This window comes from Otolemur garnettii, unplaced genomic scaffold (assembly GCF_000181295.1).
Source record: "Otolemur garnettii isolate 467f Iridium unplaced genomic scaffold, OtoGar3 scaffold00145, whole genome shotgun sequence".
In the NCBI taxonomy this organism is placed as follows: Eukaryota; Metazoa; Chordata; class Mammalia; order Primates; family Galagidae; genus Otolemur; species Otolemur garnettii.
In genome coordinates this window covers 4,833,150-4,847,618 of record NW_003852540.1, presented here as the reverse complement: position 1 = coordinate 4,847,618, position 14,469 = coordinate 4,833,150, and the positions used below count along the sequence as shown (strand labels likewise).

Sequence of the window (14,469 nt, the reverse complement as noted above, 5' to 3'; positions counted from 1 at the left end):
GGCTGGGGATTCGAACCCGCCACCTTAGGTGTATGTGGCTGGCGCCTTAGCCGGTTGAGCTATAGGCACCAAGCCTGGGTTCTTTCTATCCTAGTAGGCTGCAGGGACCCAGACCACTTCATTGGCCTTCTCTCCTATTATTGAGCCTTAAGTCGAAGAGGCCCTAAAGGGAAGGAACCTATGGCCTTGAGATGCCCCCTTCATAGGCAAGTGCTGGGCTCTGTCAGGACAGAGCAAAGGTTTGTGAATGAAGAGCTACTCCTCGGGCTGAAGCACGCGGCCAGCTCGAGCTGTCCCAGAGTCTTTTCCTTGCTCTCATTAGAGCAGGGGTCCTCAAACATTTTAAACAGGGGGCCAGTTCACTCATTGGAGGGCTGGACTGCAGGCCCTGGGATGAGTCAGCTGCTAAGCAGGACAGGCGGCAACGGCAAAAACACCCAGCGGTCCGGATAAATGTCCTCAGCGGGCCGCATGTGGCCCGTGAACCATAGTTTGAGGACGCCTGCATTAGAGCAGTGGTTCTCAACCTTCCTAATGCCACAGCCCTTTAATACAGTTGAGAACCTCTGCCTTAGCATCTCTCTAGTTCCCTGGTTCCAGTCTGTTCCCTTTAGGGGGGGGGTCTATGTTTTCCTGTTGTCCCTCAGCTCTGGTAAGTCAGGTCATCTCCCCCCACTGTCCACTGTCCCTGGAGATGGGACCTCTCAGATGCCTCTCCTGCTCTCTAGTCTCTCCCACACCTCCAAGGGACTCAGGGGGCCCTAGTGTCTGATAAGAGTGTCCCTTCATCTGTCAAACCCTGCCAAATACAGGAGCCAGCATTTCCTGAATGGGACCAAATTCAAGAAATTTGCAATTAGATGTTATAAGCCTGCAGGACACAGAGCTGAAACATCAAAGGGGGATAGAAAAATTAATCCAGAACGCCCAAGAGTTGTGGAGTCATGCATGATTTGCAGGAATCTTTGTACTACAATTAATTTGTCCTCATTGCCAGGATGGCTCAGCTCCCTTCAACTCCCCCATCCAGCCCCCACAGGGAGACTGACCAGGGCTGAGATTAGTCCCCTCCCTCTCTCTGACACCAGGCAGACAAAGTGCCCTCCTAAGCAGGGTCGCTACCTGTGCTCTTGTACAAGGGCCTGGCAGGACCCCTCCTGGCCTCACAGTGTTCCCTTCAGTTCTCCCTGACCTTGTCTCTGACTCAGCAGAGACTAAAGCTGCTGTGGCACCTTTTAGAAGAGCAAAGGCTTTCATCTCCTCCCTGGGTGTGCTGCCTTGTCATACCTGACAAAGTCTCTGTAAAGGAGAGTAGTACAGATAGATCCCCGGGCTGCAGCTGGGAGCCAGGAGCTGTGCCCCATGGGAGCCTCTGGGAACCCTGGGGAAATTACCTCCCCTAGCTGCAGCCTGGGGCTCTCCTCAGGCTGCTGGCTGACATTTTCTAAACCCCTACTGTGTGCCAGGTACCAGTTGCACAGCAGCAAACAAGACCAGCCTGGTCTCTTGTCTTAAAGCACAGATGGGGAGAGCTGACACTGTGAACATATTACCTACCTGTAGCTGCTTTGCTGGTCATAACTGACATGGAAGGGTGGGGTGCTGACCCAATCTGGGAGTCAGGAGAGGCTGCTCTGGGAGTGTAATACTTACGTTGAGACCCAGAGAAGGGGTAAATGTTAGATGGAAATATGGGGGAAGAGGGAGTCAGGGTCCAACCTGGACAGTGGCCTCTGCTCAGAGGCCAGATAAGAGGACATGGTTGGGGCTTAGTGGCTGATCCAATGGAAGCAGGAAAGCCCTGTGGGGGCTGCTCTGTGGGAGCTTGAAATAGTCTCAGCTGCTGGTTTATGAACTCCTCAGCTTAGGGCTCTGGCCTCTGGGTCCGTGGCAAAGCCCAGTCTTGGTTACCTTTAGCTATCTAGCTGCACCCCACATCTCATTTCCTCGGAAAAATGGAGAGACCTGCTTAGCAGGATGGCTGTGAGGGTCCAGTGAGATGATGTCTGTGGTGCCCTAGGCTGACAGCGAGCTCAGTGGGAGTCTTGCCTACCAGGGCAGGTGGCTATGTTGGGGTTGGGGGTGGGTGGGGATCCCCTAAGCATAGGGATCCTCGTTCTCAATTACCTTCCTCTTGCCTGGGGGGCCTCACAAAGTGTGTTCTGGCCAATCACAGACCATTTGAGTCTCTGAAATGCTCAGAAGGAACAAATCAGCATGTAGGGGCAGGGAGCGGGTGTTCCTTCTCAGGGCCTGAAATCCCTGAGTCTGTCCAGCTCACAGAAGGGCACGCAGTCCAGACAGAGCTCGTCTGCTGCAATATTGAGATGGTGCTGCCATCTCTCCCAGGGCCCAGCAGCAGTGGGTGGCAGGATGGCACTTGGACCCTGTGCCTGCCTCATCTTGGTTGCCCTTTCCCCTGGCTCACAGCACTTACGCTGTTTAGACTGTTCTCAGGGGACTTGGTAGACATGGTATGTGGTGCAGGGGTTTGTGTTGGGGTGGCCTGAACCCCGTCTGTGTCTCTTCTCTCGAGGTTGCAGACAGGCTGGTCTGTGCACACCTACCAAACCGAGAAGCAGAGGAGGAGCCAGTGCCTCAGCCCAGCGGAGGTGGACGCCATCCTGCAGGTCATCCAGAGAGCGGAGCGGCTGGATGTCTTGGAGCAACAGAGAATCGGGTGAGGGCGAGCTCAGGGGGATAGCAGTGAGAGCATTTGGCGCAGGCCCAGAGGCTGGGGGCTGGCCCTCTGAGTCTCAGAGATGTGTCTCACCTCTGGGAGTGGGTCAGGAGGTCACTGACTCAAGCTTTCCCCAACTGCTCTGTCGGAACACCCCGGCGTGTAGGCCCCAAACCCAGCTCTTCAGTGTCCCCCTCTGTAGATGAGGCTGGCAACTGAGGAGTGGGCCCCAGGCTTGTGTGAGCACACAGGTTCCTTAGCAGAGGCTGAACTGAGGCCCATCCATCAGAGGCTCCAGCAGGAGGCGCCCTCCAGCTTGCTGACCAACACTCAGTCCCCCAGCATGATTGTTGTCTTAGTTTAATTACAAAAGTCATTCATATATCCTGGAAAATCTCAACAACACAGAAAAGTACATTGTGGGAACTAATGTGATTCTGATTTCCTTGTCCTTTCTCTGTTTATCTTTTCCTATTAATTATAATGATCCTTTAAAAAAATCAGACATTGTAGAAACATAGTTTTATTTTATTTTATTTTTTTTTTTTTTGAGACAGAGCCTCAAGCTGTCCCCCTGGGTAGAGTGCCGTGGCATTACAGCTCACAGCAACCTCCAACTCCTGGGCTCAAGCGAGTCTCCTGCCTCCGCCTCCCAAGTAGCTGGGACCACAGGCGCCCGCCACAACGCCCGGCTATTTTTTGGTTGCAGCCATCATTGTTGTTTGGCGGGTCCGGGCTGGGGATTCGAACCCGCCACCTTAGGTGTACGTGGCTGGCGCCTTAGCCGGTTGAGCCATAGGCGCCGAGCCGAAACATAGTTTTAGAAAGTAAAAGTGCTGCTACAGAGATTACTGCTGTTCTAACAGTTTGCTGTATATGCCTCAATAATGTGGATGTATCACTGTCATTTTAGCACAAAAAAGGCTTATACACTTATCAGACTAGTTTTATCTTGCTTTTTTCCCCATCTAGCCCAGCTGGGGCTCTGCCCTCTCACAAACCTATGCCCCAGAGGCCCTGCCAGGCTCTCCCAGGGGGGACGTGCAGAGAGCGGTGGGGGTGCTCTGTGGCAGGCTCCCTTGTGCCAAGGAAGCGTTTGTAGGCCCTCAACATCCAGGCTGCTATCTTTCCCTTCCCAGGGCTGCCTCAGGGGATCCTTCCACTATCTGGCCCAGATAGTGAGGGCTAGGTTTGGTGGGGTGCAGAATGACCCAGAAAGCAGTGCATGGGGTTAATTGTTCGGATGGAGGAGGTGTGTCCTGTGTATTTATGAGAAGTCTAGAGATACAGGTTGATACTGACAGGGGGTCCCTGAGGACAGGGGGTCATGCCAGCACTGAAGCCGAGTTTGGTGAGGGACAGTGACCCTTAATGGAAGCCAGCTCTTGCTGGTGGGTTTGTGGATAGAGACAGCCTGGGTGCCCAGTCCGCTGCCTTTGGCCCCGGCAGCACCTCATCTCAGGGAGAAGTGTGGGGCTGTGATGAGGGGACCCTGGCCCCCCCAATTGGGAGCTCTGTGACCCTGGCAAGGGGCTTCACATCTGTGAGCTTCAGTTGTCTTATTTTTAAAACAGGAAAAATAGTAGCTCCTCCTGGGGATTTCGTGTGATTAGTAGAGATTGGGTGCCCATGCTTTGTCTTTCCTTCATTCAAGAATTTTTACCAAGTGTCCACTGGTAACAGTGGCCAGCGAAACAGAACAATTTCACAGAGGTTGTTGTGTAACCAGGTTATAATGTGAGGAGTGGCCGTGGAGGCCCCCAGGAGAGTCACCTAACCCAGCTCAGTGGGGAGCAGTGAAGGCTTTTAGATGCATCTCAAGGTTTCCAAGGGGAGCTTTTTTCCTTCCTCTTCCCACTTCTCCATCTGCCAAGTTGGTCCAACCAAGAGCCTCAGCATCACTGTGGATCTCTTTCTTGCCCCTTCCCCAGCCTTGGATCCATTGAGGCTGCCTCTGAAATATAGCCTGACACCCTCTCTACCCTCCTTCCCTGGACCCCCCCCTGCACATAGCCTCTCCTAGCTTCCTCCCTCATCCCTCAGAAGCCAGAGCGATCAAATCACTCCCCCTTAAAACTCTATAGAGTGAGGGAGGGTGATTGGTGGGATCACGCCTATGATCTATCTTATAAGGGTACATGTGAATTTTTCTAAAGGTAGAATATAATTGTCTTAACACAGTCACTAAGAAAATGACATGAAGGTTATGTTAACCAGTTTGATGAAAATATTTCAAGTTGTGTATAAAAACAGCATACTGTACCCCATGACAGTATCAATGTACAGAGCTATGATTTAATTTAAAGAAAAACAACTCTAGAGTGGTTTCACATTGATCTTAGGAAAAAAAAAAATCTAAACTCCATTTTGTGACCTACAAAACCCACACGTGCTGGCCCTTGCCTGTCCCTCTAGCCTCGCGTTACTCCAGTCTCCCCGCGGCTCTCTCGAGGCAGTGGCCTCACTGGCCTCCTGGCTGCTGTGCCAAGCCCTTCACAGCCCCAAGCCTGGCACCTCCTGTGCCATTGGCCTGGGCCGCTCGCTGGCTCTTCCCTAGTTTGGTCTTTGTCATTCCTCAGCTCTTACCTCCTGTGTTCTCCTGGTCATCACTGAATGTGCCCGGCCCCCTCTATCTCTCTTCCTCCTCTGCCCCCACTGTTTTCATCTCATAGTGCTGCTCCCTGTCTGGAATCAGCTTGCTTGTTCACTTGCTTCTGGGTTTTCCCCTTATCGAACGTAAGTCCTATAAGACCAGGACCATGTCTGTCTCTGGCTTGTTTGCTGCAATATCTCTGGTGTCTGGCTCTTAGGTGTTCAGTTCATAGCTGGCAAGTGCAGGAACAATTAGGGGAGAGCCAGAGGAGAGAGTAGGGCAGGAAATAGTGCACCACCTGAGGGAACATGTGGCATGGCACAATACTGGGGACCCATGGCAGCTGTCCCCAGGCAGTGGTTGGGTTGGAGACAGGAAGCACATTTTCTCTGACTCCACCTTGTGTGCTGCAGGCGGCTGGTGGAGCGGCTGGAGACCATGAGGCGGAATGTGATGGGGAACGGGCTCTCCCAGTGCCTGCTCTGTGGGGAGGTGCTGGGCTTCCTGGGAAGCTCATCGGTGTTCTGCAAAGACTGCAGGAAGGTAAGGCCCTGCCATCCTGGCTACCCAGCCTGGACAGCTCTGCTGCTCCATGGCTTTGCATCCTGGCTGCCTGGAGACTCTGTGTGTGTGTGTGTGTGTGTGTGTGTGTGTGCGCACACTTGTGTGCCTACATACTGCATACCTTTGGCATCTTCTGCTTTTTGGCAAGAACTAACAGGTGTCCTCAAACTATGGCCTACTGGCCACACGGGGCCCACCTAGGACATTTATCCGGCCCACCAGGTGTTTTTGCCACCACTGCCTGTCCTGCTTAGCAGCCGACTCGTCCCGGAGCCCACAGTCCAGCCCTCCAACGGTCTGAGGGACAGTGAACTGGCCCCTTGTTTAAAAAGTTTGAGGACCCCGGACTAGGGCCTGACAATCAGGCAACCTAGCTTCTAGGGATAGTGCTGGGGGTGGACCTCTGGGTCTCACAGCTCACATGTGAATCTAGCTTTTCCACTAGCTGTATAATATCGGGAAACTAGTTTCGTATCTCAAGCCTCATCTTCCTTATCTGTAAAACAGGGATAATGATAACATGTATATCAGTGAGCTATGAGGATTAAATAGTAAATGCAAAGCTCTTTAAACCTTGGTGGCTACATGAGCACTTAATAAATGTTATTAGATAAGTATTGTTTTCATCAGAGCCAAGGAGTATACTAGGATCTCACACTTCCTATTCTGTTGGTCTGCTCTCTTGATCCCCGGTCACTCAAAGCAGAATGATCTTTGCAGCAAGATCAAGTAGATTTCCTCCATTTCTCATAATAAATTATGCCACGTATTGTTTTATAGTGAGTCTAAGACTTATTTAAATATAAATTTTGGGCTCTGTGCCTATGGCTCAAGCGGCTAAGGCACCAGCCATATACACCTGAGCAGGCAGGTTCAAATCCAGCCCGGGCCCACCAAACAACAATGATGGCTACAACCAAAAAAAATAACCAGGTGTTGTTGTGGTGAGCACCTGTAGTCCCAGCCACTTGGGAGGCTGAAGCAAGAGAATTGCTTAAGCCCAGGAGTTGAAGGTTGCTGTGAGTGGTGATGCCACGGCACTCTACCCAGGGCAATGGCTCGAGGCTCTGTCTCAAAAAATAAATATAAATTTTGGTTTTTCCTGGAGTTTCTAATTGCCTTTCTTTTTCTTATTGCACAAGTCATAATGTATCTTCTAATCCTCAAGATTATTTAGCATCTCAGTTTTACTCTCTATCACATGCAGACTACTCCCCCATCTACCCACCACAGACACGCTTCTAGATTCATATTCCTGCTCCAGCCTAGACTAGTTGCTGCTGTTGCCTCCTAGGTTAGAGATGCTATTCCCAGTATACCATGTCTTCCTCTTTTTTGTTTTCACCCTAGTTTTGTTGGGACCTATCCTCAAGTAACTTCCATGTTCCCTCACTGTTTTAAGCCTGGAGTTATAATTGCGAAGATGACAGAGAAGGCAGCTTCTCTCTTGAGATGATGGGTAAGGGAACCAAAAAACAAGTAAGGATCAAATGAATTAGGTCACTTCAGAAAGTAATAAATTCTGGGAAGAAGAAGGTAGAGGATGATAGGTTTGGGTGCAAGGGTCGAGAGGACTATAAAAGACGAGAAGTCAAAGAAGTAAATGTGGGCTTGGGAGATCGATGCCTCAGCAGCCTTGAGAAGGGCGTTTTCAGTGGTGTTCAAAGCTGGACGAGAAGAACAAGGTGTGAAGAGATTACTAACCCAGTTCATAAGTGGGAAAGCCAGGATTTCAGTTAATGGTCCTTCCCCCCCCTGCTCTATCATACGTGGTGAAATGGGCTGAGCAATATGATTAATTGTTATAAGAACTGTGGAGGGGTGAAGGGGTATCTGTTGTGCTGGCTCCTCCTTAAACCCTCCATGCGCCCTGAACCAGAGACCACCATAGGTAGTGGCCACAGGGACACGGGAATGTCTGCCTCATCCCAGGACTTGGGTAGGAGGGGTTATGTTTTGTGATTTCTGCCTGGTCGAATGGGGCCCAGCAGCCTGTTATTTCCTCCTGTCTCTCAACCCCACAATTGCTGTAACTGTTTCAGATTTCTGGGGCCGTGAAGAGGGACAGAGCCTCATCTTCTTCCCCTGGGAAAGTGTGGGTCTGTGTCCCAGAGGCAGGCTGCTGCAGCCCTAGCTGCTGAGAGATGAAGGCAGCTGCTCCTTGGAGAGCCATTTCCTAGGCTAAGTGGCTGTCCCAGGGAAGGACCTCAGCTGGATATGAGGGTGCAGGGCTGTATTCTTCCAGACACTCTCAATACTCCTCACCCTGAGGTACTTGGCTAGCATGGGAGACATTTCTGTCAGAAAATGATTCTGGTTGTTTCTTTTGTTTTTTATTTTAAGACAGATTCTCACTCTGTCACCCTGTCACCCTAGGTACAGTGCCATGGCATCAGCCTAGCTCATAGCAACTTCAAACCTCTTGGGCTCAAGGGATCTTCCTTCCTCAGCCTCCTGAGTAGTTGGGACTACAGGTGCCTGCCACACCACCTGGTTAATTTTCCTATTTTTAGTAAAAACTGGGTCTTGCTCTTGCTCAGGCTGGCCTGAACTCCTGAGTTCCAGGGATCCTCCTGCCTCAGCCTCCCAGAGTTCTAGGATTACAGGCGTGAATATGGTTCTTCAATTGCAGCAGGCTAAGGATGTGACCCTGGCTTGAGTGGTGAGGTAGAGCAGCCCTCTGAGCTTCTGAAAAGACTTATTTCAGGATAAAGGTGGGAAGAGAGGGTATTAGCTGCGGCCATAGCCAAATGATGGGACATTTGGCAGATTTTCTTCATTGTCTTAGGGAAAATTGTGGCATTCATTTATTCATTCATAATTCTTCATTCCTTAAATAATATAGGGCCCACCACATACAGGCCCTGCTCTAGGGGCTGGTGATGCCCTGAACAAAATAGATAAAGTCCTCTCTCTCGTGGAGGGTTGTGTGTGTGTGAGGGGGTCTGAGAGTCCTTACAGAGCACCCAGCCCACTGCAGGCATTTGCTAAAGCGCACCTGTCATTGATGTTACGGGTCCACTTTGTGGCCTTCCAGTTTAGACCGTACACACAAAGGCTGATAGCCCGTGTGTCTCAGAGGAGCTCCCATGTTGTGCCATGTCTTAGTCACCTCAGGCCGCCATAGCAAACTGCTGCAGACTGGGTGCCTTAAAGAACATTTATTTTTCATAGTTCTGAAGGCTGAGAAGGCTGAGATCAAAGTGCCGGCTGATTCAGTGTCTGGAGAGGGCCCTTTCCTGGCTCACAGACAGCCGTCTTCACAGTGTGTCCTCATGTGGTCTCTCTCCCTCTTCTTATGAAGACATTAATCCTGTCGGATGGGGGCCTCACCTTGCAATCTCATTTAACCTCAGTTACCCGCTAAAGACCCTCTCTCCAGAGACAGTCACACAGAGGTCAGGGCTTCAACACAGGAATGTTGAGGGGATACCACTTGGTCCCTAGAGCCCCATAGTCTCCTTATTAGAATTCATGTTTTCTTAAAATTCAAGCTCCCACGGGTAGTCTCATTGTTTTCAGTAATTTATATAAAAGCCTCTGGAAACCTTTGTAGCGCTTCGGCATTGGATGTCCTGAGCACTTGGGATACAGGGTAAGGAAACATTCAGATGGGGGTGTGCACTGAAAGATTATGAGTGATTAATTGCAGTTGGGGTTAAGGAGACCTCTCTTGGGGGGCTCAGAGTTCTAGCACAGTTCTGGGCCACTTGGGGTGTCAGGAGCCCTCCACTCTGGGCTTCCCAGTTTCTAGGCAGCCCTCCCATTTATTTCCATCTCTGCCTCCCACCTCCTTACCTCAAGTGAGGGCTGGGAGGTATGTGGGCTTGGGCAGGCTGTGGAGCAGGGATGCTGGGGAGGTCCCTGCTGGGGAAGTGCCCACACCAGAGCCTCAGGTGCTCCTGGGCTCACAAAGGTGTCCCCAGCAAGAGCCCTGGCAGCATTCAGCAGCCACAAGCTAATGAGTGTGCGGGTGGAACCCGTGGTGCTGGTCCTCAGCACTGTGTCCTCTCTGTAATTGGGCCTGCCCACCCTGGCTGCCTGCCCTTGTTATCTGAGGGTTGTCGCAGGGAGGGAGAGGGGCTGGCTGGCTAATTAGAGAGGCCTGGCACTCCTAATTGCTTAGGGTCTGAGCCAGCCAGCTTTCAGTCTGATTGAGATTCCAGGTTCACCAGCAGTGGGGAGGCCAAGCAGGGCTGCCGGAGAACCCGCCTGAGCCCAGGATGGCATTGTCGCCATTCAAGGGAAGCAATCACATTTTGTTCTGGTTTTAGCCAGATGTGTCCCATGGTGTGGACGCAAGGGGGCCTGCCTATGAAATGGTGATCTCAGTCAGGTGTGCTGAGTCCAAAGAAGCCCTGTGCGCTTTGCTCATCCCTTGAGGACATCCAGCTCAGGTGGGGTTAGACATTGCCCCAGCCCGGCAGGAGGGAAGAGACAGGGCCAGACCCTGACCCTGACCCTTCCTGTCTACCTGGCTAAAGGTCACTGCCTTGAAGAGGAGGTATGTGTCCTGCTGAGGGTCAGCCCAGATGCCTAGCAGGGCAGCTGGCAGTAACTCTGGGCTGGATAGGGTCTGTGCTGTTTTCCTAAAGCCTCAGTTTCCCTCACTGTTCAGTGTCTAGGACTTGAGGCCACTGAGTTGAGGGAGGAGTAGGTAGAACACCCTTGTCACCCCCTGTTCTCCGCAGAGCCCTGCCCTCTCTATCATTGTTTTATCCCCAGCACCCAGCACTTGAGCCCCATGAATGCCTCTTAGAGACAAAGGTGATTTCCAACCTGCCAGTGGCAGCACTGCCTACATAGCTGGTGTCTGAGAAGTATTTTGCTTCTGGCCTAGGAAGCTTTGGGAGTCCACAGATTCCAGAGAGCTCCTCGTGGACGTGGCGGCATCAGGGCTGGGAGGGAGTTCCCTGCTACTCAGAATGGGGGCTGAGGACAAGCAGCATGGACATCACTGGTTGTTCGTTGGAAATGGACAACTCAGGCCCTCACAGACCTCCTGAACCAGAAGCTGTAGATTAACCAGATCCCTTTAACATATGTTTTTAAAGTTCATCCGTGTTGTAGCACATGTCAGAATTTCCTTCCTTTTTAATGCCAAATAATATTTCACTGTCTGTGCGTTCCTCATTTTCTTTGTCCAATCTTCCGTGATGGACATTGGGATTACTTCCACGTTTTAGCCATTGTGAATAGTGCTGCAGTGTACTGGTGTGCAGGTATCTCTTTGAGGTCCTGTTACCCATTCTTTTGAGTATTCAGCCAGCAGAAGAATTGCTGGATCATCCAACAATTCTATGCTTAATTTTTTGAGGAGCTGCCATGCTGGTTTTCCATAGCAGTTCTACTGTGTTACGTTCCCACCAGCGGTGCAGAAAGGTTAGGAAGAATCGGTTTATTTGCAGGGTCTCTGTCCTCGATGAGTGTGTGTTGACAGTCCTTTGTGGCCCCAGTCGCCCACTCCCTTTCTAAACCTAACCCTCAGCACCTATCCCCCTACAGCCATAGAAGAGGCAGCCTCCTTGAGCCCTTGCATCTGAGTCCCCTCCACACTGGCCTCACGGTGTCTTTTCTCCTTCCACCTAATTCATTCGTAGAAGACTTGTGTTTGTGTCTCGTTATGAAGATGGATTTTTTTTTTTCACTGATGTTTCCTACATTCCCAGAAAAAGTCACTTAATTCATCTGCCCTGAGGGGCCTTCTCTGGCTGCTCTTGCTTCTCCGAGGCTGTTTGGCAGGAACTGACTTGGCTCCTGTTGCAGGGATCAAGAGGATGAGACCAGACACCATGCAACATCTTGGAGCATCCACCTTGCTCAGGAGCCTGAGAAGCAGAACATCTCCATTAAGGCACACTTTTTTCTTGCTCTTCTGAGGCCTGCACTGTGGCTTTTCTTCTCCCAAATAAAGAAAAAGAATTGCCACTTGGTGCAGTTCAGAGCCCATTCTATTCACCCTGGCTTGTCCCTGGCATGCCACTGAGTTTCAGCTCAGCGTCCTCAGGACAAAGGCAGCTCAGCTTGTAGAGACCCAGGATGGCTGGGGAACCACACAGCCCTGGCAACAAGGTCCAGAGCTTACCTTAGTTACCTGTCCTGTGGGTCAGTTCCTATCCCCACTTCGTGCTGGACCTCAAGAGTGAGGAGGTGGAGGTGCTGGCCCCGAACCACCAAGAGCTCCTAGCTAGCAGTTAGGGCAGTGCAGCGTGAGAAGTGCTGCAGAGGCAGAGGCGGAATGACTGTGGGGAAGATCCGCTGTGGGTGAGCCTGCCAGCACCTCAGCACTGCAGGGTGCTGGAGCCAGGCCTGGATGGTGGGCACACAGGCATGGGGTGGGAGACATTTCCAGGAGGAGGCATGGCCCTGGAGAGGCAGGGTGCCGAGAAAGTGCAGGGACTGGTAGGTGTGTGGCGTGGCTGGTGGTCTGGGTCTATGGAGGAGGGAGGAAGAAGGGGGGTGAGGGCAGGATCAGGAGGCTGTGTGTGCTGGGTGGAGGAGGTTGTGCTTTGTCCTGTGGCAGCAGAGCTGTTAAAAGGTGCTAAGCAGGGAGAAATGACAGTCCCACGGGTCTTTGGGGAGGTTAAGTCCAGATGCAGATTGGAGAGAAGGAATATGTAGTGGCTGGAGAGAGCAAGTGGGGAACTGAATTATCCAATTAGCCATGGCAAGGGCCTGGATGGAGGCCGGAACAACTGAAGTGGGGACTCAAAAGACAAAAGCTGCCAGCAGCGGGCCGCCCAGCTTGTGAGCCAGGCCCCTGCCCAGCTGATTAGCAAAGCCACTCTGGAGGTTGTTATTGGCACTTTGGAGGAGAGGGAACAGAGGTTAGGTGGAAGTTTCGTCCCCTGCCAGGTCATGGTGAAGTCTCCACAGGCTGGACTTGTGCTCGGGCCTCCCATGGAGGGCTGGGCTGGGACAGGTGTGGGATAGGGCTCGAGGGGCACATTGGTACAGGTGGACTGGGGAGTCCAAAGAAGCCATGTGCACCACATAGCCTGTAGGCTGGGTGCCAGAATGGGGTCAGGGAGGTCAGCAGCTCAGAGGCAGATGGCATGGGGGGTGGCTGAAGTGGTTTGGGCGAGGACAGTTGAGGAAAGGGCATGGTGGGAGGGTGGAGTGGGAGCAGCTGTCTTCTCCCTCTTGAACCTGCCTGAATGGCCTGTCCGGAGACATTTCTGTGACACCACATGGTGTCCCACCGTTGGGGTATCTGAGCTTCTCTGTATGATAAGAGAGCTAAGACCATCTCTAGGCACCTGCTGTTTGTGGTCACCTCACCTCTGTGTGTGCGGAGTTGTATTGAGAAGGAGCAATTCTGTAATCTCAAGAAGCTGCCTAGTGGGGGGCAGAGGAGGGTGGTGTGAGCTGGGCCTCCAGGGAGGAGTAGCATTACCCCCCACCTGGCCCCTCAGCTTGGAGGCTGGTGCCATCCTATCTCCTGGATTGGCCCTAGTGGGGCCATGTTCAGCATGGCGGGGCGCCCCGAGTTCAGCCACCAAGATCTTTGGGCTTTTATGCTGCATCTTGACTTTACCCCGAGGCCACCTCTGCCAGTGCCTGGACTCGAGGTTTTAATTGTGTTTCCAGCATTGACAACTCCTCCACCTTCCAGGCTGTGTGCCTGGTGGTGCAGACCCTTGGAGCCCACTCCAGTCTCCCTGATGACCCTGTTCCTCTCCTACCCAGTGACAAAGGAGCTGGGTAATGCTAAATCAGGGGTCAGCACTTGTTTTTTACAACCCTTGAGCTACAATGGTTTTCTTGTTTGTAAATGGTTGGGGAAAAACTCAAAAGAATAATATCTCATGGCATGTGAAAATTATGAATTCAGATTTCAGTGCATAAAGATTTCTTGGACCACAGCCAGGTATTCATTTCCACATTGTCTGTGCTGCTTTGGTGTTATACTGGCTAAGTCGGATAGTGACAGGGAGCCTAATATGTTTACTTTCTGTCCTTTGTCAAATAAGTGCTCCCACCTAGAGCACCAAGCTGCTTAAAAGTGAGAAGTGGGGTGACTTCCTTCCCTCTGGGTTAGGTGCAGGGTGAGATTGGGGGGGGGGATTCAGAGGATGACAGAATTTAAGGAGATAGTGCCTCTTTGTCTTCTTTTCTTTCTCTGGAATTTTAAAAAGAATTTCCATGATTGCCTAGATGTTTAGAGCATTGGATTCCAGCTCCCTGGGTTCTCCCAGCTCAGACTCATTCCTTTCTTTTGCCTCAATTGTCTCACCTGGAAATTGGGAATAATAACACTATCTACCTCAAAGGGGGTTGTGAGGACTGGGATGCGGGAAGCATGCGACAAGCTCTGAGAAACAGTACCTGACAAATGCTCGATCTTATAAAAAGTCAAATAATATAGCTTCTTTCTTTCCTTTTCTCTTTCCCTCCCTCTTTCTTTCTCTGATAACTTCTGGGTGATCTAATCCATATCCAAGGCGTTAATCCCAGATTTTATCTCCATTCAGAAGCCTATAGAGAACAGCTGAGTTTATTTTCTAACTTAGATGCTTCGTGGACATTACATAATAAAGATAATCCGGCTCGGCGCCTATAGCTCAACCGGCTAAGGCACCAGCCACGTACACCTAAGGTGGCGGGTTCGAATCCCCAGCCCGGACCCGCC

At 51.5% G+C, this 14,469-nt stretch overlaps 1 protein-coding gene across 3 annotated transcripts in view; it reads left to right on the top strand.

Moving 5' to 3' along the window:
• RPH3AL (rabphilin 3A like (without C2 domains)) overlaps nt 1-14,469 on the top strand; it is a 147,769-nt gene that overhangs the window by 51,001 nt on the left and 82,299 nt on the right. For all 3 annotated transcript variants that reach the window (XM_023518712.1, XM_023518713.1, XM_023518714.1), the window contains exons 3-4: nt 2,537-2,680; nt 5,687-5,816. In XM_023518712.1, coding sequence (XP_023374480.1) covers nt 2,537-2,680; nt 5,687-5,816 — 274 coding nt within the window. The remainder of the gene's footprint in view (nt 1-2,536; nt 2,681-5,686; nt 5,817-14,469) is intronic.